This window comes from Epinephelus fuscoguttatus, linkage group LG10 (genome assembly GCF_011397635.1).
Source record: "Epinephelus fuscoguttatus linkage group LG10, E.fuscoguttatus.final_Chr_v1".
Taxonomy (NCBI): domain Eukaryota; kingdom Metazoa; phylum Chordata; class Actinopteri; order Perciformes; family Serranidae; genus Epinephelus; species Epinephelus fuscoguttatus.
The window spans coordinates 18,173,105-18,199,344 of NC_064761.1; the positions used below are offsets into that span (position 1 = coordinate 18,173,105).

A 26,240-nucleotide genomic window follows, 5' to 3' on the forward strand; every position below is an offset into this window, starting at 1 on the left:
ATTAAGTGTATGGTATATATAATTGTACCCTATCAGTAAAGTCTTTTTGGCATACTGCTTCTGGTGATAGATGTCAGATTTAGTAGAGATTACATTAAACAGCTGTCTCAAACTAAAATTGGACTGACTGCTGTCTGCTGTGAACAAACTCAGTTTAGTTATCGGAAATAATATGAGGAAGAACAGTTCAAGGTAAAGTGCATGCATGGCTTTAAAAAACACTTTACCATTACAGTTCCTCAAACTGATAGGTCTGTAAGACGAGAAATTGAGTGGGTCTTTTTTTAATAACAGCGTAATAGATGACTGGTGGAGTGTGGGTGGAAGAATGTTATTTTCGAGTGCTTCTATGTAAACTGAAAGGACAAGAGGGGCAACTTATTTTAACTCCGTGGGAAACCCATTGGGGTCTGGGGCATCCTCCAGTGAGACATTCTGTTCTAGTAGACAGAGGAGAGTCTAACACAGCTGAATAACAGGTGACAGGTAGATTATAAAATACATGTGTTATCTGTACTTATAAGGTGTTGTAGAATTCACTGATGAACCTTTTTTTTGAACATCAATAAATGTAGCTGCATTTTCTAGCTCCTTCTCCTGTACAGTGTATCATGTTAATATTTTAATACATTATTTATTACGTTCAGCACCTGCGTTTTTTCTAATTTGAAAATAAGCAGTTATGAATTTACACAATATTGGCTTAGAGTTGTTTCAGCACACCCGGGAGCATGTTGAACATCTACGTGAGCAAACCTTTAAAGCCACAGCGTTTTGTCGAGAGACTGATGTAATTTTTTCTTGTAGGAATTTACAAATTGACAGCAATCAATTCTGATTTCCACCTCCGCATCACAAGCTCTATTACTAATAAAAATAACATGAAGATGAGATAAGGAAATATGACATCTCTAGTTTCCTGTTTAAACTTCTCAGAAACCAGATTTTCCACACATTCAACAAAACACTTCCTCAGTCCACCAACTAGAGGATAAGTCAGCATAATGATGATCAGCATAATTTGAGAGTATTTTACTCTGAGGTCACACAGATTGAATCAGTAGCTTATTTGAAGTTCTTGTGCAGCTTGTAAATTTTTGTCTTCTGCCATGACAGATTCAACACAGTCACATCAGTAGCTGTAAGTAGAGTTTGACCACTAACCACAGTTAGTATTTCCGATAGATCTAATTTACCACAGCTCAGTACTGCAGGAGGGGAACAGAAAAACTCAAAGACAGGGCAGAGTGTGTAACAAGCCATCTATATCTAAATGTAGAAATATCTATGTCTAAATTTCCACTCACTTTGTAAACCCTCACCTCATATTTCCCACCTGCAGCGCTCAATTCAACTGTGTCCCGTGAAGTATTCATACTCAGTTTACAGTTTTTTGGAGGAACATTAGTGTTGCATTCAGCACGATTTAGCTGATGTATGCATTACTTCAGGTAAGACTACTGGCAGTTAAGTATTTCCACTTGAAGGTGCCGCTCTTACAGTCACTGCTCCTCCTCCAAGCATCCCACCCTCAAACAGAACCAGCAATCACATAGACTCTCAGACAAACATCATTCAAAACCTGACTTTACCTCCAATCACCATGTGCAACACCCAAGGTTGGTTGGTCAAGTCCTCTATTTGTTCTTATAGAGGACTGTAATAAGACTGAGATATTCATATAAGCATAGACAACGGTTACTAACACTCATAAAAGTTGGTCTTCTGCCATGACAGATTCAACACAGTCATATTAGTAGCTGTGAGAAGGGTTTCACAAATAACCACAGTTAACATTTCCTGTTTACCTCGCCAATCCTCAGCTCAAACTGGCTCAAACATGTCTGGTTATGTATTCAGCCCTTAGTTTAAATTTATTGGGAACATTAGTGTTGCCTTCAGCATGATATACAGTAGCTAATATATGCATTATATCAGATAAGAGTACTGACCTTCATCTTACAGCCACTCCTGCAAACACCCTCAAACACAACCAAGCCAACAGACCCTCATGCAAACACCACTCAAAGCCAGACTTCACCTCCACTCACCACGCCCAACAACACAGTGACTCCCACCACCCAAGGTTGGAATTTTCTCTTTTACAAGTCCTCTATTTGTTCCTGTAGAGGACTGTGATAAGACTGTGATATTAATATAAGCACAGGCAAGGGTTACTAACACTGGCACTGCTGAGGACCAGGTTACAAGAAGTTCACAAAATACAGACACCTGCTTTACTTGCTTTGGAAAAGTATTTTATAGTTTTATAATCATAGATTAATATTTTGTCATTTCCTTTTCTAATCTCATTTCAATTTGTTCTCCAGCCAACAAACAGGCCCCTCCACCTCCGCAGTGTGAGTATCAGTATTATTTTTTAGATAAACCTAATCTTTACTCCTGTACTTATTATACTGGTTTCCAGTGTTTCTCTGTGAAGATAGATTTGCACAGTGAGTGCACAAGTGTTTGGATTCACGTTCAGCATCTACATGAACAAACTGTCTGAGATTGAAAGATGTCATCAGGAGGTTTATATTAACTATGAGATTTTATAACTCTGTTCATTTTGTTTTGCAGGTTCTTACAATGTCACAACCATCGTCTCTGGCTTCAGGATTGACATGATGACAAGCTCTACCCCTGGCAACTACATCATAATCATTACAGACAAAGGCCGAAATGAATTCAGTGGAACCTCATATGAAATCAAACAACTGAAGCCCTGTACTGAATATGAGCTCAGTGTTGCATATCGTGATAATGCTGGCAATGAAACACTCTGTAACAGCACTCAAAGTAAAATGAATACAACTGAAATGAGTGAGTATCAATTATCAATTATCATTATCAATCTCATTTTCCTTTAATTTAAGAAATGACACAGGTTTGTGCATTTCATTTCACTTGTGTGTTTCAGATGAAACAGACATTAAAGAAGGCAGCTGCATGCATGGATATGTTTGTTACCAAAGTGATTGGGACATCAGCTCTTCACTATCAACATCCAATAATATCCCAGCTCAGCCATGCAAAAGCAGCAATACAGAGCTCTGCATTAAACCTGATTACAATGACACCTGCACTGATCTGACTACAACCTTCACTTCAGGAGACTGTGCCAACACCTTCAGCCTCACCAAAAGCATCACTGTCGGTATGTACAGAGGAGTCCTCGCGTAGTTTGAACTGCATGTAGTGTGTTTCTTATTTCATCATGTTGAATGTATGTGCTGTTTTCTTTATTCAGCAGATTTCTTAGATCCAAATAAAATAATTCAGAAACCTCCAACTGGACTTCCTGCAAAAATAGAACGAGAATTACCTGAACGCTGCACCAATCTCACCGTTGTTTACACCTGTCAGGGTAAGTGTAAAGACTAGAGGTAAAGAGACTTCGTATGTCACCAACATTATGAATGGATTTACATGGAAGTGGATAGAGGCACATGACATTCTCACACTGTAGTCAAACAGAAATGACCATTAAAATCAGTTTAACATTAAAGTGAATCTGAATTGTCTTTTAAAAGTGCGAGAAGAAGTCGAGGTGTTGCTTTGTGCTCTCTGTGAATCAGATCGGAGGAGAAGATTTATTTGTTTGCTTTAAATGATTTTACATTGAAATCTGACTGCTCATTGGCACCAAGAGACAAATCCAAGCTGTTGAAGAAATGCTGTCATCCTTGTGTCTCCTCAAAAGATGAACTCGGTGACATCAAGAATGAGTCTGAGCTGGAGCCCTTCACACATTACAACTGTACTGGTCACATCAAGAACAACAATGTCCCCATTAATCGAACCACTGATATCGAGTTCATGATCGACTGTGGTATGTTGATATTCACTTCACATCAGTGCAATGATAAGAACAATGAGCTTGTATCTTCAGATAATTATGGAGTGTTACAGATGTCTGATATCTTCCAACAGATCTTACAATAACAACAGAGTCAAATGCAACCATGACCTCCATTGATCTGACATGGACCACGACCAGTCAGGACTGTCCAGTTCTTCCTGGTCTTCCAAAGCTTTCATATGACTGCAGTTGTGTCCCTCCTTCCAAACACACACCCAGTGGTGAGTACAAATATTTAGATTAACTGTCTTATTTTACGGATTTTACAGGAAGTCTTTGGAGATTATTTTACTGATCAGTTTATCTAAACTGTGAGACATACTGTAACATTTGAATCATCCATGGACCTACATGTCTCCATGCTAACACTTTAGCATGCTGAGTGAAAGAAGGTGAGATTAGTGAAGATTGGTGTCACAAACATGAATTAATTGAAAGGTCAAAGTTTAGTCGCCTTGTTTCAACAGGAAGTAAACGTCAGAAATGTCAGAGCTTCAGGGTTCACATATTAAATTTACCAGTCTACTTGCAGGTCAGTAACACATAATGAATACTAAAGTTTTAACTAGTAGAGGCTGGTGATCTAACAATGACACATGGATGATTGATTGAGTCATTGAATAAGATCAACTTTTTGTCACTTTATGGGTAACTTGACCAAGAAAACAATCTGCTGTTATTTAGTCTCTGTTGTTTTGTTATTCAGTCAAACACAACAACACAGCTAATGAAACTATGTTGCCGTTCCAGCTGACAAATCTCAAACAGGAGGAATGTGTCGTTTCACTGAACTGGATCCATTCACCATGTATAAGTGTAAAGTTCAACCCAAGTACAACTACGAGGAAGTTGCCAGTCCATCTCCAGTTACTGAGTTTCAGACTGAGCCTGGAAGTAAGTGTCTAAAACGGTGTATTTTGGAGCAGATTACAGTAAACTCCTGTAAGAAAGAAAGAAGCTGACTATTGTTTATTAAGTTTGTGTATTTCACATGTTGTTGAATGAACATTACAGTGTAGCTCCAGTCAGTAGTAAAGTACGGCAGTTATTCACAGTGTTATTCTCTACAAATCTACCAACAGTCAGTTCTGACCTGTTCATTTATCACAGGTCACCCATAGAGTCTGTAGTGATTATAGACTGTTTCAGTGTGTTAAACTGTAATCAGTTTAGTACAATGATTATTGTATTTTTTATTGTTTTTAAATACATAGATTATTTTCATTTGCATTCACTGTAAGTGCTGTTCTTTTAAATAATGAATTTAAAAAGCAACTTTGAAGTGAAATTTTTTTAAAATGTACTTGTTATTGCATTTAATGTGGCAGCCTGTCATATGCCATGCCATGATTCATTTATTTCCCGCTTTAACGCCTACAGTTCCTACTTCATGATAGCTTTATTTTAAGAACGACTCAGTTTAATTTAAACATGCCATACATGTGAAGTCCAACCCACAAACCCTTACTTCCATAACATTACAGCTGTGTGCGATGAATGGAAAAACAAAAAGTCCCATTTAAAAGCTGTCATCATTCATCATTTAAAACATATAAGACAAAAGAATGATAACCTTAAATATATATATTTTTTGTTTGTTTGTTTTTACTTTGAGTTAATAACAAGTCGTTTGCCATGTAAGATTAATTATCTTTCGTTGCTTTGCACATTTTATCTTTACATCACTACTGAATACCAACAGAGCAACACACTAATGATGCTAATTGGTGTTCAAACTGCTGTTATAGCAAACTGAAATATTCCTTTGACTGTGAGTAAGCATATTGTTGTATCTGAAGGAAAGTATGGTGTTTCTTACAGAACCAGAAGATATTCCTCATGTGGAGTGGAGTAATCCGGAGCATAACGTGGTCAGAGTAAGCTGTACTTATGGAAAACGCTTTAATGGACCTCAGAAGGAATACATTGCACATCTGTATTATAATGGTGTCCATCAGGAGAAGAAGACTTCACCAGGCCTACATAACTGCAAATTTGAATTTAAAGATCTAAGCTACTTAACGGAATATGAAGTGAAGGTTTGTGTAATCCCAATTTTTGGTTTCACAAGATAATTTCAAATTTAATCCTCATATTTCTTCAAATGCTATAATTCCTGATGAAGGGATTTTCTGTGTTTCCAGGTGTTTGCTTTCAACGGACACCATTACAGCAACCCCAAGATAATAACTGTGACCACTTCCTGTATGTGCTGGTTTAATTACTGCCACAAATTGTTCAACTAAATCATTTGGATGCATTTTGCTTTGACAAACAGTACACAGTCACTTTTTATATATCCTAAGGCCCTGACATACCGAGCGCTCAGCCGTTGGTCAATGTTGGGCTGGTGGTGAGGATCTGTGGCCCTTTGTCACTTCACCGTTGGCCCTCGTCTGCACTAGTCGGCTCTTTTCTGCAGATTCAGCATGTTAAATCTGTGTCAGTAACTGCGGAGCCCGTCGGTGAATGAAATCATTCTGATTGAGAGGAGAAGCAAAAGTGAGAAAAGTAAACAAAGAGTAAAAAGTTCAAGTCAAGGGGGAGTGACACCAAGTCAAACTTATTACATAAAGTGAAACTGTTTTTCTTTAGCCATTCATCTCTTTTGTAGTGACAGTTTGTGATGGTTTGTGTTATTGTTCACTGGTGCATGGTAAATATGTTTTGTTTTTTCAACACTGAATTGTGCTCGTAATGTGCTAAATGGCTAACTAGCATCAACATGGTCTTCAGTATCCCTTTTTGTATGACGATTACAGACGACCGCCGTCTGCTGGTGTTGAAAGTTATTTTCTCTCACACGTGCAGAATGTACGTGCTGGTTGGCTGATGGTTTAAGGTTTGTCGACGTGAGGCAACACAGCAGGGCTCTCTGAAGTCGGTTTGGTGTGTCTGGGCCTTTAGACATAAATGCTGCAACTTTGATATTCTTCTGTTATGTTCATTATTTTACAGACAATTCTAAAGCTCTCATTGGTTGTTTGGTCGTCTTCATCATTGTATTTGTGGCCTTGGTTGTGGTGGTCTACAAGATCTACATTCCGTGGCGCAAAAAGTCCAGAAAGTAAAGATCATTTCACATCTCACCACCTTCATCACTTTGACTTTTACATCAATTTAAAATGTTATCACTTGGTTTAACGGACCTTAAGAGTGGTTATCAGTTTCACATATACCATATGGGGCCTGCTATATGTAATGATCCAGGACACTGCTATCAACCCATTAAATGGCCATTATCAGTTGTCATTGGGAGCTGTTTCACTTTCATTAGGTTTTATTAGGTTAAGAGAAAACATTATGATTTTGGATTAAAATAAGACTGTTACAAAACATAGTGTGATGAACTTACATCTGTCACTTAAAATAAGTCAGCGATGGCTTTTGGTTTGACACGGGACAGAAACCCTGGTGTTTGTTTGACCCATCCACCACCCCGACCTCCGCCCTACGCAGACTGTCTCACTCTTTATACTAACGTTACTTCACCTGACTTCCTCCTTTGCTCCAGTCATAATTACTACAGCCACTGAGGAAGCCTCCTGACAGTAAACATGACCACTTAATGTGTTGACAGCATTTTCTGAACATACTAGATGTAGCATGCCCCTTCTAACCCATAACTATAAGCTGATAACCTCTGTTATACCAAGGTCTGGGTGACTACTTGATTTGACCGGCTGCAGGGCGTTAAAAACTCATAATGGACACCTACTGGGTAGCTCAGTCTGACTATCATTCTAAGTCAGTATGCTGGCTATAATACCAGCCTGAAATCTGACACTGTACAACACTGAGTGCAGTTAGTGTCTCATCCTCTGAACACTATGGGATGGAGACTGAACCAAAGCAATCATGTCACATCCCATTTGCTTTTCAACATACCACTTCAGGCTGCGGTGAACAGTAACATTACACATGGTGTACCATTTATCGTGAAATTTGGGGACAATGACATGGCTGGATAACTATCTAGTCTTGTTGTTAAGCATACCGTCATATTATATTCACAGTTTGTCAACCATATGCAATGTTACTGACTTTAAATCCTGCTAGCATAATGTTAGCTTTCTGGCTAATAGCTGATCCAAGGGTTTTATGAGCTTAGTGGACTTCAAATATCTCCCATCGCTAAGTTGTATCTAAAGTTTTTCCTAGTAACTGCAGCAGTGAATAATGTTTCCATTGCATGAGAACCTTAAGGTATTGATTGTTCCAGGTAACAGATAAACCCTCAGGTGTTATCACGGAAGATCAGTTATGGCTTGTGAAAAAAATAATATTTTGATTGCAGACACATCGGTTAAGTTTGTTAATAGCTCAGTGACTAGTATTGTTATATTCAATATAAATGTTTGTTTTATTCAACCAATCTTCACTTTTTTCTCCACAGTGATGTGAATGACGATATGATGCTTGAACAAACAGCAAGTGAGTAGCTTTCTTGTTTTTAACACAACAGTCTCTGAGAGAGTAACAAACAGTAATCACATTCAGCAGCTACAAACTATTAATCATGTTTTAGCTGTTAGGTTATTACATCACCTGGTATAATGGAATACTTACACTGACTGAAATCATCCATTAGGAATTCTGTCTTAGAGCACAACAGTATTTCTGTATAAAACTTTAAATCATAAAAACAAAGAAACTTTGAACAAATATTTTTAGTTAGTTCAACTATGACATGAACTGTATAGTTTGAAGAATACAATAAGTTGCACTATTTCCTTTTCTTGCCTCTGTAGTTTATGTTAATGTTCCTCAACATCAACACTGCCGTGAAGACAAACGCTGATGAAGAAAGGCCTGATGGAGCTGCCAACCAAATCATCATCATTCGTCTAACTTCTGCCGGTCCATCGTAGGCCTTTTACTCTTTTTACATTGGCAATAGTCTAATTAGGATAAGATAGACTGATGATGCTTTGCTTGACAGAGGTACAACATGTTGTTAAGTGGTTATTTTTGTTGGAGCTGCCATTTTCTCGTTAAACTTTTAATCTTGGTGACATGAGATGAGATGATGAGACAAACTTGGTCAAGTTTAAGGTTACACTTTTTAAGACTAATGAAATAACATTGCAAAGTTTTAGATCCTGACCATAAAAGTGGCTTTGAGTATCGAACGCTCAAGTCAAAAGTGAACAAAGCGTTTGGGTCAATAGCTGTGTGAACAGTGTACAGTTTACCAAACAGTAATGCACCTGTATAGCATGGCTTTTACACATACATTTTACACATAACCTGCGTTTTATTGTTCTGTTATTATCATGTCATATTGTCTTTTTATTCTTATTTTTTTGATCAGTAAGGTAAATAAAAGTAGCAGCAGCTGTTTAGTCCTGCAGATGCACCAGCAGGCAGTTAAAGTCTTAAGTTTGCAGATGTGGGATTTTTTAACGTTTTAGAGTCTGTTTTAGCGTTGTTCCTTTTTGTATGTGTTTTTGAGGTATTGCCTTTTATATTTATGGTGCCTATTATCATTATTATCATGTCACAGTTTTTAAATGGAACATTGTATCAGACCAGCCTCTGCTTTGTACTCAAAAATAAAATACTATTTTGCTTGGGAACGTAAAAAATCTGATTTAATCCTTTTTTGTTTTAGTTTTGATTTTAGGTAATCAGTTTGTTTGTTTTTAAATCAACTATTCTATCAATGCACAATAAATATGGAATTTATTTAAATAACATGCAAATGTACTTCACAAATGATCATGCATGTTTTCCACTGCATGCAGTTGAGAAATGATGCCCTCTGATGCTCAAATCTGGAGGACGCCTGGTTAATTCTATGTAGCCACCAAGCCACCAACCTGGGGGGGCTGAAGATTAAGTCAGCATGCAATTGCCAAAAAATGTAGTTCATTAAATGGCCACTTGAGGCTGGCTCCAGAAGTGAAAGAAGCCGCATCAACCCCCATGTCAAAATTCTCTACAGCAGAAATAAACATGTTTACAGCCTGGTATAAAAAAAATGGTTTTGGTATCTACTTCAAACATTCATGACAACTGTACGGGCAGTGAATTTCTATGTTACTCACCAATTTTTTTAAGACTTAAAGTTGTGCATAATTAAGGGCATGACCACTTTGAGTGACAGGCTGTTTGCTAGGTGTTTGCTGGCCAAAATGCAGATATCTAGGCTTCAAAACACAAATCCACAAACCAATGGGTGATGTCATGATGTCTCCATCTATTCTTTTTTTTACAGTCTATGGTATCCACAAGAAGCCCATTTATGTTAAGATGGCCTATCACTGAAAAATAATCTGAATCACATGAATTTCACTGCAGGATGTAACTTATTGAAACCTGAAATGTTTGATCTAGCATCAGTCATATTATGTTCGTCACAGTCTAGAAAAAATAGGAGCTATATAAATATACCTACCATTAAGCTGGTATCATTTGCCAGTTGCTGATCAAAATGAAAAGTCCAAACAATAAATTCAAAGGGAAATGCCTCCCTTTTTCACTAACACTTTTTTTTCTTTTTTTTAAAAGATATTTTTTGGGGCATTTTTAGTCTTTATTTGATAGGACAGACAAGCGTGAAAGGGGGAGAGAAAGAGGGAGAGACATGCAGCAAAGGGCCACAGGCTGGAGTCGAACCTGAGCGGCTGCGGCAACAGCCTTGTACATGGGAGACTTTCTGAATACTGGGGAGTACTTGTTGAGATTACACCCACCCATTTTTATTTTAAACAGATAATCCATCCTAATATTACATGCATTTTATACTGGATTACATTAGCTGGATTTATCAGTGTATCAGTGGATGTAGATTTGTACATGAAACACATTCAGCCAACAACAAAGGTGAACAGTTAGACAGTTTGGACAAAACATATCTTTACATTTAAAATCTTGATTATATAGCTTCAAAATATACACTTAATGGCCTCTTTTCAGTTGTTTAAAACTGTCATAGAGGTGTTTACTCAATAATTATATCATTGTTAGCATTAGCATCATAATTAGAGGCAGAGTTGTGCTGAACTGCAATATATTGAGAGATGTTTCTACATATGCTATTATATATAATATTCATATTCTGCTCCCCTCATTTATGTAAATGGAAATAAAGATTATTAAACATCTACTGATGCTCTGCTCAGCTGTACTGAAACATGTAACTTAAAAAAATAAAATAAAATCGCAACAGGAGATAAAATCAAAAGACCCATTTCCTCTCTTGCTTCTCGCCACTGGAGTTATTTATCTGTCACCACTCTCTCTCCCCGCGCATTTAGCACCACAGCTGCATGAAGGGGCTGAGGTGTCCTCCGTCTCTGTCTCCTGTCTCGCTCTCTATCTGTGTGCGGTCCACATCCTCTTCCTCTTCATCATCATCCATCTGATTATTACTATCTGACCTGTTGAACGTGAGCTATCTGAGGAATGAAAGGATACTGTGCGACCCGTTCCTCTGTCTTGTCACGGATGTGTCCCACTGCCACACTTTCTTAACTGATTCTTGGTCAAACAGCTCTTCAAACGGATGAGAAAAACGCAGAAAATCAAACCTTTTCCACAGCTAAAGAAAGGGACTAGAGTTTCGGGGTCAGTGTGCAACCGTGATTGACACAACGTGAGGTCGTGTTCGTTTTCAGATGTGCCACAGCTTCGGACAAAATCGAGTGTGCAAAGGCCTGGATATGGCAAGTGTCCATCTCAAGATCCTGCTGCTCTGGGCTGGGATCATCGCTGTGGCCAATTGTAAGTAACAATCTTCTATGTAAACATAATGGCCTTTTGAATTTTTAAAAATACTACTACTACTACCACTACTACTACTATTACTACTACTACTACTACTAATAATAATAATAAAAAGCAGTGTTTTTTTACCCCTTTATCTGAAAAAATTTTTTCCATTTACCAGACAAGACATAACATCAGGCTGTCATCTTAAGGTATGAATATGTACAGAAATACAAAGAAAAATTTAAGAAAAGAAACGAGAGCACAGAGATCACAAAACAATACAGAAAACTACGGAACAAAAAACACTTGCATCATAGTGTATTCAAGTACCTTTAGGACGGACCACATGTAGAGATATGAGTTCATAGTTCCAGGTCAGGTAGACTGTCTACATAGTTTAGTAATGGGTTCTAGGTTTTGTAAAATCTCTTAATGGAGCCGTTGAGGATGCATCTGATTTTTTCCAACTTTGATCTGTTTGATGGAGATATTACATCCTTTCATTCAAATAGATTTCAGCATCTAGCTTAAAGGAGGAAAAGGCAATGATGAATGACCAGAGAGTACAAAGTTTTAAGAAAGACCCCATGGTGACTGGGGTCAGTTTACAGCTGTCACAAATAAGGCCTAAAGTTTTGGAATATTCTTGCAATTTAAGCTTAAAAGAGGTATAGCCAGTGTAGCATTTTAAACTGTATTAAGGCAAATCTTGAGCAAAGAGAAGAGGGATGAACCCTAGAAAGAGCCATTATAATGAGGAGGTATTGGAAAATTAGAAACCTCTCTGTGTGCAAAGTTCCTGATTTGTAAATAAAGAGAAAAAAACAATACTAGTCAGGCCAAATTTCTGGATAAATCTTCAAAGCTGACAGAAGCATTATCAATATACAGGTCCCTAATGCTATGTATACTCTTGTCATACCAAATTTGGAAGCCTTTGTCTGATAAAGATGATTGTTTACTACAGATGAGTGAAAAGAAATGTTACAAATACCCAGGCACTTTTTTAAAATGTGTAATTATTGAATTAGTTGTATATCTAGTTTATGTAACTATGTAAATGAATTAGCTGAAAGATTAAATATCAAATTACGATATTCATTAGCATACCTGCTGATGGGAAAGTCTTCACTTTTGTTTAAATTAAGTTTTTACCCTGATATTTTCCAAATTCTCCAAGAACTGACTTCAGGTACAATCAAGGCAGCTTGATAACATATAATAATAGATCATCTGCATAAAGTGAGACAGTGTGACACTTTGCATATTGTTATTCATCTAAGAGATGTGGAAAGTGACTCTTCACCCAGAACAAAAAGTAGATGGTCCAATTTATTTCCTTGTTTGGTCTCTATCTGGAAAATAATCAGAGGATAGAATTGGTATAAACTGAGGCAGTTGGATTGGTGTAAATAAGATCGATTAGTTAAATGAAATAAGAGCCTAATTCATACCAATTAAGTGTATGGTATATAATTGTACCCTATCAGTAAAGTCTTTTTGGCATACTGCTTCTGGTGATAGATGTCAGATTTAGTAGAGATTACATTAAACAGCTGTCTCAAACTGAAATTGGACTGACTGCTGTCTGCTGTGAACAAACTCAGTTTAGTTATCGGAAATAATATGAGGAAGAACAGTTCAAGGCAAAGTGCATGCATGTCTTTAAAAAACACTTTACCATTACAGTTCCTCAAACTGATAGGTCTGTAAGACGAGAAATTGAGTGGGTCTTTTTTTAATAACAACGTAATAGATGACTGGTGGAGTGTGGGTGGAAGAATGTTATTTTTGAGTGTTTCTATGTAAACTAAAAGGAGAAGAGGGGCAACTTATTTTAACTCCGTGGGAAACCCATTGGGGTCTGGGGCATCCTCCAGTGAGACATTCTGTTCTAGTAGACAGAGGAGAGTCTAACGCAGCTGAATAACAGGTGACAGGTAGATTATAAAATACATGTGTTATCTGTACTTAGAAGGTGTTGTAGAATTCACTGATGAACCTTTTTTTTTGAACATCAAAAAATGTATCTGCATTTTCTAGCTCCTTCTCCTGTACAGTGTATCATGTTAATATTTTAATACATTATTTATTACGTTCAGCATCTGCATTTTTTCTAATTTGAAAATAAGCAGATATGAATTTACACAATATTGGCTTAGAGTTGTTTCAGCACACCCGGGAGCATGTTTAACATCTACGTGAGCAAACCTTTAAAGCCACAGCGTTTTGTCGAGAGACTGATGTAATTTTTTCTTGTAGGAATTTACAAATTGACAGCAATCAATTCTGATTTCCACCTCCGCATCACAAGCTCTATTACTAATAAAAATAACATGAAGATGAGATAAGGAAATATGACATCTCTAGTTTCCTGTTTAAACTTCTCAGAAACCAGATTTTCCACACATTCAACAAAACACTTCCTCAGTCCACCAACCAGAGGATAAGTCAGCATAATGATGATCAGCATAATTTGAAAGTATTTTACTCTGAGGTCACACAGACTGAATCAGTAGCTTATTTGAAGTTCTTGTGCAGCTTGTAAATTTTTGTCTTCTGCCATGACAGATTCAACACAGTCACATCAGTAGCTGTAAGTAGAGTTTGACCACTAACCACAGTTAGTATTTCCGATAGATCTAATTTACCACAGCTCAGTACTGCAGGAGGGGAACAGAAAAACTCAAAGACAGGGCAGAGTGTGTAACAAGCCATCTATATCTAAATGTAGAAATATCTATGTCTAAATTTCCACTCACTTTGTAAACCCTCACCTCATATTTCCCACCTGCAGCGCTCAATTCAACTGTGTCCCGTGAAGTATTCATACTCAGTTTACAGTTTTTTGGAGGAACATTAGTGTTGCATTCAGCACGATTTAGCTGATGTATGCATTACTTCAGGTAAGACTACTGGCAGTTAAGTATTTCCACTTGAAGGTGCCGCCCTTACAGTCACTGCTCCTCCTCCAAGCATCCCACCCTCAAACAGAACCAGCAATCACATAGACTCTCAGACAAACATCATTCAAAACCTGACTTTACCTCCAATCACCATGTGCAACACCCAAGGTTGGAATTTTCTTTTACAAGTCCTCTATTTGTTCTTATAGAGGACTGTAATAAGACTGAGATATTCATATAAGCATAGACAACGGTTACTAACACTCATAAAAGTTGGTCTTCTGCCATGACAGATTCAACACAGTCATATTAGTAGCTGTGAGAAGGGTTTCACAAATAACCACAGTTAACATTTCCTGTTTACCTCACCAATCCTCAGCTCAAACTGGCTCAAACATGTCTGGTTATGTATTCAGCCCTTAGTTTAAATTTATTGGGAACATTAGTGTTGCCTTCAGCATGATATACAGTAGCTAATATATGCATTATATCAGATAAGAGTACTGACCTTCTCGCCATCTTACAGCCACTCCTGCAAACACCCCACCCTCAAACACAACCAAGCCAACAGACCCTCATGCAAACACCACTCAAAGCCAGACTTCACCTCCACTCACCACGCCCAACAACACAGTGACTCCCACCACCCAAGGTTGGAATTTTCTCTTTTACAAGTCCTCTACTTGTTCCTGTAGAGGACTGTGATAAGACTGTGATATTAATATAAGCATAGGCAAGGGTTCATGAAATACAGACACCTGCTTTACTTGCTTTGGAAGAGTATCTTTTAGTGTTATAGTCATACAAAAAATATTTTGTCATTTCCTTTTCTAATCTAATTTTAATGTGTTCTCCAGCCACCACACAGGCCCTCCACCTCCACAGTGTGAGTATCAGTATTATTTTTAAAGATAAACCTAATCTTTACTCCTGTACTTATTAAACTGGTTTCCAGTGTTTCTCTGTGAAGATACATTTGCACAGTGTGTGTACAGAGTGTTTGGATTAACGTTCAACATCTACATGAACAAACTGTCTGAGATTGAAAGATGTCATCAGGAGGTTTATATTAACTATGAGATTTTATAACTCTGTTCATTTTGTTTTGCAGGTTCTTACAATGTCACAACCATCACCTCTGGCTTGAGGATTGACATGATGACAAGCTCTACCCCTGGCAACTACATCATAAACATTACAGAAAAAGGCCGAAATGAACCCACTGTTCAGTCCTTCAGTGGAACCTCACATGAAATCAAACACCTGAAGCCCTGTACTGAATATGAGCTCAGTGTTGCATATCGTGATGATGCTGGCAATGAAACACTCTGTACCAGCACTGAAAGTAAAATGAAGACAACTGAATGAGTGAGTATCAATTATCACATTATCATTATCAATCTCATTTTCCTTTAATTTAAGAAATGACACAGGTTTGTGCATTTCATTTCACTTGTGTGTTTCAGATGAAACAGACATTAAAGAAGGCAGCTGCATGCATGGATATGTTTGTTACCAAAGTGACTGGGACATCAGCTCTTCACTGTCAACATCCAATAATATCCCAGCTCAGCCATGCAAAAGCAGCAATACAGAGCTCTGCATTAAACCTGATTACAATGACATCTGCACTGATCTGACTACAACCTTCACTTCAGGAGACTGTGCCAACACCTTCAGCCTCACCAAAAGCATCACTGTCGGTATGTACAGAGGAGTCCTCGCGTAGTTTGAACTGCATGTAGTGTGTTTCTTATTTCATCATGTTGAATGTATGTGCTGTTTTCTTTATTCAGCAGATTTCTTAGATCCAAATAAAATAATATCAGAAACCTCCAACTGGACTTCCTGCAAAAATAGAACGCAGAATTACCTGAAACACTGCACCAATCTCACCGTCGATTACACCTGTAAGGGTAAGTGTAAAGACTAGAGGTAAAGAGACTTCGTATGTCACCAACATTATGAATGGATTTACATGGAAGTTTATAGAGGCACATGACATTCTCACACTGTAGTCAAACAGAAATGACCATTAAAATCAGTTTAACATTAAAGTGAATCTGAATTGTCTTTTGGTGCGAGAAGAAGTCGAGGTGTTGCTTTGTGCTCTCTGTGAATCAGATCTGAGGAGAAGATTTATTTGTTTGCTTTAAATGATTTTACATTGAAATCTGACTGCTCATTGGCACCAAGAGACAAATCCAAGCTGTTGAAGAAATGCTGTCATCCTTGTGTCTCCTCAAAAGATGAACTCTGACATCAAGAATGAGTCTGAGCTGGAGCCCTTCACACATTACAGCTGTACTGGTGACATCAAGCACAACAATGTCCCCATTAATCGAACCACTGATATCGAGTTCATGATCGACTGTGGTATGTTGATATTCACTTCACATCAGTGCAATGATAAGAACAATGAGCTTGTATCTTCAGATAATTATGGAGAACAGAACAGCTCCAGATGTTTAGTTCAGTGTTACAGATGTCTGATATCTTCCAACAGATCTTACAATAACAACACGGTCAAATGCAACCATGACCTCCGTTGATCTGACATGGACCGCGACCAGTCAGGACTGTCCAGTTCTTCCTGGTCTTCCAAAGCTTTCATATGACTGCAGTTGTGTCCCTCCTTCCAAACACACACCCAGTGGTGAGTACAAATATTTAGATTAACTGTCTTATTTTACTGATTTTACAGGAAGTCTTTGGAGATTATTTTATTGGTCGGTATATTTAAACAGTGAGACATACTGTAACATTTGAATCATCCATGGACCTACATGTCTCCATGCTAACACTTTAGCATGCTGAGTGAAAGAAGGTGTGAATAACCTGAGACTGGTGAAGACTGGTGTCACAAACATGAATAAGATCAACTTTTTTATCACTTTATGGGTAACTTGACCAAGAAAACAATCTGCTGTTATTTAGTCTCTGTTGTTTTGTTGTTCAGTCAAACACAACAACACAGCTAATGAAACTATGTTGCCGTTCTAGCTGACAAATCTCAAACAGGAAGAATGTGTCATTTTACTGGACTGGATCCATTCACCATGTATAAGTGTAAAGTTCAACCCAAGTACAACGACAAGGAAGTTCCCAGTCCATCTCCAGTTACTGAGGTTCAGACTGAGCCTGGAAGTAAGTGTCTAAAACGGTGTATTTTGGAGCAGATTACAGTAAACTCCTGTAAGAAAGAAAGAAGCTGACTATTGTTTATTAAGTTTGTGTATTTCACATGTTGTTGAATGAACATTACAGTGTAGCTCCAGTCATTGGTAAAGTACGGCAGTTATTCACAGTGTTATTCTCTACAAATCTACCAACAGTCAGTTCTGACCTGTTCATTTATCACAGGTCACCCATAGAGTCTGTAGTGATTATAGACTGTTTCAGTGTGTTAAACTGTAATCAGTTTAGTACAATGATTATTGTATTTTTTAAAAAAAATAAAATACATAGATTATTTTCATTTGCATTCACTGTGTGTGCTGTTCTTTTAAATAATGAATTTAAAAAGCAACTTTGAAGTGAAATTTTTTTAAAATGTACTTGTTATTGCATTTAATGTGGCAGCCTGTCATATGCCATGCCATGATTCATTTATTTCCCGCTTTAACGCCTACAGTTCCTACTTCATGATAGCTTTATTTTAAGAACGACTCAGTTTAATTTAAACATGTGATACATACATGTGAAGTCCAACCCACAAACCCTCACTTCCATAACATTACAGCTGTGTGCGATGAATGGAAAAACAAAAAGTCCCATTTAAAAGCTGTCATCATTCATCATTTAAAACATATAAGACAAAAGAATGATAACCTTAAATATATTTATTTTTTGTTTGTTTGTTTTTACTTCGAGTTAATAACAAGTCGTTTGCCATGTAAGATTAATTATCTTTCTTTGCTTTGCTCATTTTATCTTTACATCACTACTGAATACCAACAGAGCAACACACTAATGATGCTAATTGGTGTTCAAACTGCTGTTATAGCAAACTGAAATATTCCTTTGACTGTGAGTAAGCATATTGTTGTATCTGAAGGAAAGTATGGTGTTTCTTACAGAACCAGAAGATATTCCTCATGTGGATTGGACTGATCCGGAGCATAACGTGGTCAGAGTAATCTGTACTTATGGAAAACGCTTTAATGGACCTCAGAAGAAATACATTGCACGTCTGTATTATAATGGTGACCTTCAGGGGGAGAAGACTTCAGTACAACACTGCAAATTTGAATTTAAAGATCTAAGCTACTTAACGGAATATGAAGTGAAGGTTTGTGTAATCCCAATTTTTGGTTTCACAAGATAATTTCAAATTTAATCCTCATATTTCTTCAAATGCTATAATTCCTGATGAAGGGATTTTCTGTGTTTCCAGGTGTTTGCTTTCAACGGACACCATTACAGCAACCCCAAGATAATAACTGTGACCACTTCCTGTATGTGCTGGTTTAATTACTGCCACAAATTGTTCAACTAAATCATTTGGATGCATTTTGCTTTGACAAACAGTACACAGTCACTTTTTATATATCCTAAGGCCCTGACATACCGAGCCGACGCTCAGCCGTTGGTCAATGTTGGGCTGGTGGTGAGGATCTGTGGCCCTTTGTCACTTCACCGTTGGCCCTCGTCTGCACTAGTCGGCTCTTTTCTGCAGATTCAGCATGTTAAATCTGTGTCAGTAACTGCGGAGCCCGTCGGTGAATGAAATCATTCTGATTGAGAGGAGAAGCAAAAGTGAGAAAAGTAAACAAAGAGTAAAAAGTTCAAGTCAATGGGAGTGACACCAAGTCAAACTTATTACATAAAGTGAAACTGTTTTTCTTTAGCCATTCATCTCTTTTGTAGTGACAGTTTGTGATGGTTTGTGTTATTGTTCACTGGTGCATGGTAAATATGTTTTGTTTTTTCAACACTGAATTGTGCTCGTAATGTGCTAAATGGCTAACTAGCATCAACATGGTCTTCCAGTATCCCTTTTTGTATGACGATTACAGACGACCGCCGTCTGCTGGTGTTGAAAGTTATTTTCTCTCACACGTGCAGAATGTACGTGCTGGTTGGCTGATGGTTTAAGGTTTGTCGACGTGAGGCAACACAGCAGGGCTCTCTGAAGTCGGTTTGGTGTGTCTGGGCCTTTAGACATAAATGCTGCAACTTTGATATTCTTCTGTTATGTTCATTATTTTACAGACAATTCTAAAGCTCTCATTGGTTGTTTGGTCGTCTTCATCATTGTATTTGTGGCCTTGGTTGTGGTGGTCTACAAGATCTACATTCCGTGGCGCAAAAAGTCCAGAAAGTAAAGATCATTTCACATCTCACCACCTTCATCACTTTGACTTTTACATCAATTTAAAATGTTATCACTTGGTTTAACGGACCTTAACAGTGGTTATCAGTTTCACATATACCATATGGGGCCTGCTACATGTAATGATCCAGGACACTGCTATCAACCCATTAAATGGCCATTATCAGTTGTCATTGGGAGCTGTTTCACTTTCATTAGGTTTTATTAGGTTAAGAGAAAACATTATGATTTTGGATTAAAATAAGACTGTTACAAAACACAGTGTGATGAACTTACATCTGTCACTTAAAATAAGTCAGCGATGGCTTTTGGTTTGACACGGGACAGAAACCCTGGTGTTTGTTTGACCCATCCACCACCCCGACCTCCGCCCTACGCAGACTGTCTCACTCTTTATACTAACGTTACTTCACCTGACTTCCTCCTTTGCTCCAGTCATAATTACTACAGCCACTGAGGAAGCCTCCTGACAGTAAACATGACCACTTAATGTGTTGACAGCATTTTCTGAACATACTAGATGTAGCATGCCCCTTCTAACCCATAACTATAAGCTGATAACCTCTGTTATACCAAGGTCTGGGTGACTACTTGATTTGACCGGCTGCAGGGCGTTAAAAACTCATAATGGACACCTACTGGGTAGCTCAGTCTGACTATCATTCTAAATCAGTATGCTGGCTATAATACCAGCCTGAAATCTGACACTGTACAACACTGAGTGCAGTTAGTGTCTCATCCTCTGAACACTATGGGATGGAGACTGAACCAAAGCAATCATGTCACATCCCATTTGCTTTTCAACATACCACTTCAGGCTGTGGTGAACAGTAACATTACACATGGTGTACCATTTATCGTGAAATTTGGGGACAATGACATGGCTGGATAACTATCTAGTCTTGTTGTTAAGCATACCGTCATATTATATTCACAGTTTGTCAACCATATGCAATGTTACTGACTTTAAATCCTGCTAGCATAATGTTAGCTTTCTGGCTAACAGCTGATCCAAGGGTTTTATGAGCTTAGTGGACTTCAAATATCTCCCATCGCTAAGTTGTATCTAAAGTTTTTCCTAGTAACTGCAGCAGTGAATAATGTTTCCATTGCATGAGAACCTTAAGGTATTGATTGTTCCAGGTAACAGATAAACCCTCAGGTGTTATCAGGAAGATCAGTTATGGCTTGTGAAAAAAATAATATTTTGATTGCAGACACATCGGTTAAGTTTGTTAATAGCTCAGTGACTAGTATTGTTATATTCAATATAAATGTTTGTTTTATTCAACCAATCTTCACTTTTTTCTCCACAGTGATGTGAATGACGATATGATGCTTGAACAAACAGCAAGTGAGTAGCTTTCTTGTTTTTAACACAACAGTCTCTGAGAGAGTAACAAACAGTAATCACATTCAGCAGCTACAAACTATTAATCATGTTTTAGCTGTTAGGTTATTACATCACCTGGTATAATGGAATACTTACACTGACTGAAATCATCCATTAGGAATTCTGTCTCAGAGCACAACAGTATTTCTGTATAAAACTTTAAATCATAAAAACAAAGAAACTTTGAACAAATATTTTTAGTTAGTTCAACTATGACATGAACTGTATAGTTTGAAGAATACAACAAGTTGCACTATTTCCTTTTCTTGCCCCTGTAGTTTATGTTAATGTTCCTCAACATCAACACCGCCGTGAAGACAAACGCTGATGAAGAAAGGCCTGATGGAGCTGCCAACCAAATCATCATCATTCGTCTAACTTCTGCCGGTCCTTAATAGGCCTTTTACTCTTTTTACATTGGCAATAGTCTAATTAGGATAAGATAGACTGATGATGCTTTGCTTGACAGAGGTACAACATGTTGTTAAGTGGTTATTTTTGTTGGAGCTGCCATTTTCTCGTTAAACTTTTAATCTTGGTGACATGAGATGAGATGATGAGACAAACTTGGTCAAGTTTAAGGTTACACAATTTAAGACTAATGAAATAACATTGCAAAGTTTTAGATCCCGACCATAAAAGTGGCTTTGAGTATCGAACGCTCAAGTCAAAAGTGAACAAAGCATTTGGGTCAATAGCTGTGTGAACAGTGTACAGTTTACCAAACGTAATGCACCTGTATAGCATGGCTTTTACACATACATTTTACACATAACCTGCGTTTTATTGTTCTGTTATTATCATGTCATATTGTCTTTTTATTCTTATTTTTTTGATCAGTAAGGTAAATAAAAGTAGCAGCTGTTTAGTCCTGCAGATGCACCAGTTAAAGTTTAAGTTTGCAGATGTTTTAGAGTCTGTTTTAGTGTTGTTGCTTTTTGTATGTGTTTTTGAGGTATTGCCTTTTATCTTTATGGTGCCTATTATCATTATTATCATGTCACAGTTTTTAAATGGAACATTGTATCGACCAGCCTCTGCTTTGTACTCAAAAATAAAATACTATTTTGCTTGGGAACATAAAAATCAGGTTTAATCCTTTTTTGTTTTAGTTTTGATTTTAGGTAATCAGTTTGTTTGTTTTTAAATCAACTATTCTATCAATGCACAATAAACATGGAATTTATTTAAATAACATGCAAATGTACTTCACAAATGATCATGCATGTTTTCTACTGCATGCAGTTGAGAAATGATGCCCTCTGATGCTCAAATCTGGAGGACGCCTTAATTCTATGTAGCCACCAAGCGGTAACCTGGGGGGGCTGAAGATTAAGTCAGCATGCAATTGCCAAAAAATGTAGTTCATTAAATGGCCACTTGAGGCTGGCTCCAGAAGTGAAAGAAGCCGCATCAACCCCCATGTCAAAATTCCCAACTCTACAGCAGAAATAAACATGTTTACAGCCTGGTATAAAAAAAAAAATGGTTTTGGTATCTACTTCAAACATTCATGACAACTGTACGGGCAGTGAATTTCTATGTTACTCACCAATTTTTTTAAGACTTAAAGTTGTGCATAATTAAGGGCATGACCACTTTGAGTGACAGGCTGTTTGCTAGGTGTTTGCTGGCCAAAATGCAGATATCTAGGCTTCAAAACACAAATCCACAAACCAATGGGTGATGTCATGATGTCTCCATCTATTCTTTTTTACAGTCTATGGTATCCACAAGAAGCCCATTTATGTTAAGATGGCCTATCACTGAAAAATAATCTGAATCACATGAATTTCACTGCAGGATGTAACTTATTGAAACCTGAAATGTTTGATCTAGCATCAGTCATATTATGTTCGTCACAGTCTAGAAAAAATAGGAGCTATATAAATATACCTACCATTAAGCTGGTATCATTTGCCAGTTGCTGATCAAAATGAAAAGTCCAAACAGTAAATTCAAAGGGAAATGCCTCCCTTTTCCACTAACACTTTTTTTTCCTTTTTTTTAAAAGATATTTTTTGGGGCATTTTTAGCCTTTATTTGATAGGACAGACAAGCATGAAAGGGGGAGAGAAAGAGGGAGAGACATGCAGCAAAGGGCCACAGGCTGGAGTCGAACCTGAGCGGCTGCGGCAACAGCCTTGTACATGGGAGACTTTCTGAATACTGGGGAGTACTTGTTGAGATTACACCCACCCATTTTTATTTTAAACAGATAATCCATCCTAATATTACATGCATTTTATACTGGATTACATTAGCTGGATTTATCAGTGTATCAGTGGATGTAGATTTGTACATGAAACACATTCAGCCAACAACAAAGGTGAACAGTTAGACAGTTTGGACAAAACATATCTTTACATTTAAAATCTTGATTATATAGCTTCAAAATATACACTTAATGGCCTCTTTTCAGTTGTTTAAAACTGTCATAGAGGTGTTTACTCAAAAATTATATCATTGTTAGCATTAGCATCATAATTAGAGGCAGAGTTGTGCTGAACTGCAATATATTGAGAGATGTTTCTACATATGCTATTATATATAATATTCATATTCTGCTCCCCTCATTTATGTAAATGGAAATAAAGATTATTAAACATCTACTGATGCTCTGCTCAGCTGTACTGAAACATGTAACTTAAAAAAATAAAATAAAATCGCAACAGGAGATAAAATCAAAAGACCCATTTCCTCTCTTGCTTCTCGCCACTGGAGTTATTTATCTGTCACCAGTCTCTCTCCCCGCGCATTTAGCACCACAGCTGCATGAAGGGGCTGAGGTGTCCTCCGTCTCTGTCTCCTGTCTCGCTCTCTATCTGTGTGGTCCACATCCTCTTCCTCTTCATCATCATCCATCTGATTATTACTATCTGACCTGTTGAACGTGAGCTATCTGAGGAATGAAAGGTGCGACCCGTTCCTCTGTCTTGTCACGGATGTGTCCCACTGCCACACTTTCTTAACTGATTCTTGGTCAAACAGCTCTTCAGACGGATGAGAAAACGCAGAAAATCAAACCTTTTCCACAGCTAAAGAAAGGGACTAGAGTTTCGGGTCAGTGTGCAACCGTGATTGACACAACGTGAGGTCGTGTTCGTTTTCAGACGTGCCACAGCTTCGGACAAAATCGAGTGTGCAAAGGCCTGGATATGGCAAGTGTCCATCTCAAGATCCTGCTGCTCTGGGCTGGGATCATCGCTGTGGCCAATTGTAAGTAACAATCTTCTATGTAAACATAATGGCCTTTTGAATTTTTAAAAATACTACTACTACTATTACTACTGCTACTAATAATAATAATAAAAAGCAGTGGTTTTTTTACCCCTTTATCTGAATTTTTTTTTTCCATTTACCAGACAATAACATTAGGCTGTCATCTTAAGGTATGAATATGTACAGAAATACAAAGAAAAATTTAAGAAAAGAAACAAGACAGCACAGAGATTACAAAACAAAACAGAAAACTACGGAACAAAAAACACTTGCATCATAGTGTATTCAAGTACCTTTAGGACGGACCACATGTAGAGATATGAGTTCATAGTTCCAGGTCAGGTAGACTATCTACATAGTTTAGTAATGGGTTCTAGGTTTTGTAAAATCTCTTAATGGAGCCGTTGAGGATGCATCTGATTTTTTCCAACTTTGATCTGTTTGATGGAGATATTACATCCTTTCATTCAAATAGATTTCAGCATCTAGCTTAAAGGAGGAAAAGGCAATGATGAATGACCAGAGAGTACAAAGTTTTAAGAAAGACCCCATGGTGACTGGGGTCAGTTTACAGCTGTCACAAATAAGGCCTAAAGTTTTGGAATATTCTTACAATTTAAGCTTAAAAGAGGTATAGCCAGTGTAGCATTTTAAACTGTATTAAGGCAAATCTTGAGCAAAGAGAAGAGGGATGAACCCTAGAAAGAGCCATTATAATGAGGAGGTATTGGAAAATTAGAAACCTCTCTGTGTGCAAAGTTCCTGATTTGTAAATAAAGGGAAAATAACAATACTAGTCAGGCCAAATTTCTGGATAAATCTTCAAAGCTGGCAGAAGCATTATCAATATACAGGTCCCTAATGCTACGTATACTCATGTCATACCAAATTTGGAAGCCTTTGTCTGATAAAGATGATTGTTTACTACAGATGAGTGAAAAGAAATGTGTTACAATTTGTTGTATATCTAGTTTATGTAACTATGTAAATGAATTAGCTGAAAGATTAAATGTCAAATTACGATATTTAGCATACCTGCTGATGGGGAAGTCTTCAATTTTGTTTAAATTAAGTTTTTACCCAGATATTTTCCAAATTCTCCAAGAACTGACTTCAGGTACAATCAAGGCAGCTTGATAACATATAATAATAGATCATCTGCATAAAGTGAGACAGTGTGACACTTTGCATATTGTTATTCATCCAAGAGATGTGGAAAGTGACTCTTCACCCAGAACAAAAAGTAGATGGTCTAATTTATTTCCTTGTTTGGTCTCTATCTGGAAAATAATCAGAGGATAGAATTGGTATAAACTGAGGCAGTTGGATTGGTGTAAATAAGATTGATTAGTTAAATGAAATAAGGGCCTAATTCATACCCATTAAGTGTATGGTATATATAATTGTACCCTATCAGTAAAGTCTTTTTGGCATACTGCTTCTGGTGATAGATGTCAGATTTAGTAGAGATTACATTAAACAGCTGTCTCAAACTGAAATTGGACTGACTGCTGTCTGCCGTGAACAAACTCAGTTTAGTTATCGGAAATAATATGAGGAAGAACAGTTCAAGGCGAAGTGCATGCATGGCTTTAAAAAACACTTTACCATTACAGTTCCTCAAACTGATAGGTCTGTAAGACAAGCAATTGAGTGGGTCTTTTTTTAATAACAGCGTAATAGATGACTGGTGGAGTGTGGGTGGAAGAATGTTATTTTTGAGTGTTTCTATGTAAACTAAAAGGAGAAGAGGGGCAACTTATTTTAACTCCGTGGGAAACCCATCGGGATCTGGGGCATCCT

General features: G+C 37.5%; 1 protein-coding gene across 9 annotated transcripts in view; it reads left to right on the forward strand.

Moving 5' to 3' along the window:
• The window catches only part of LOC125895591 (receptor-type tyrosine-protein phosphatase C-like), an 81,337-nt gene that overhangs the window by 35,021 nt on the left and 20,076 nt on the right, over window positions 1-26,240 (forward strand). For 6 of the 9 annotated variants that reach the window (XM_049587543.1, XM_049587545.1, XM_049587548.1 and 3 more), the window contains 12 exons: window positions 2,331-2,360; window positions 2,584-2,826; window positions 2,924-3,160; window positions 3,254-3,370; window positions 3,707-3,835; window positions 3,937-4,086; window positions 4,616-4,759; window positions 5,687-5,904; window positions 6,010-6,070; window positions 19,702-19,810; window positions 21,139-21,176; window positions 21,494-21,934. In XM_049587543.1, the coding sequence (XP_049443500.1) occupies window positions 2,331-2,360; window positions 2,584-2,826; window positions 2,924-3,160; window positions 3,254-3,370; window positions 3,707-3,835; window positions 3,937-4,086; window positions 4,616-4,759; window positions 5,687-5,904; window positions 6,010-6,070; window positions 19,702-19,810; window positions 21,139-21,176; window positions 21,494-21,543 (1,526 nt within the window). In that variant the 3' untranslated portion in view covers window positions 21,544-21,934. Of the gene's footprint in view, window positions 1-2,330; window positions 2,361-2,583; window positions 2,827-2,923; window positions 3,161-3,253; window positions 3,371-3,706; window positions 3,836-3,936; window positions 4,087-4,615; window positions 4,760-5,686; window positions 5,905-6,009; window positions 6,071-15,953; window positions 16,191-19,701; window positions 19,811-21,138; window positions 21,177-21,493; window positions 21,936-26,240 lie in introns of those variants that run through there. The other 3 variants (XM_049587553.1, XM_049587546.1, XM_049587552.1) reach the window with 3 other exon arrangements.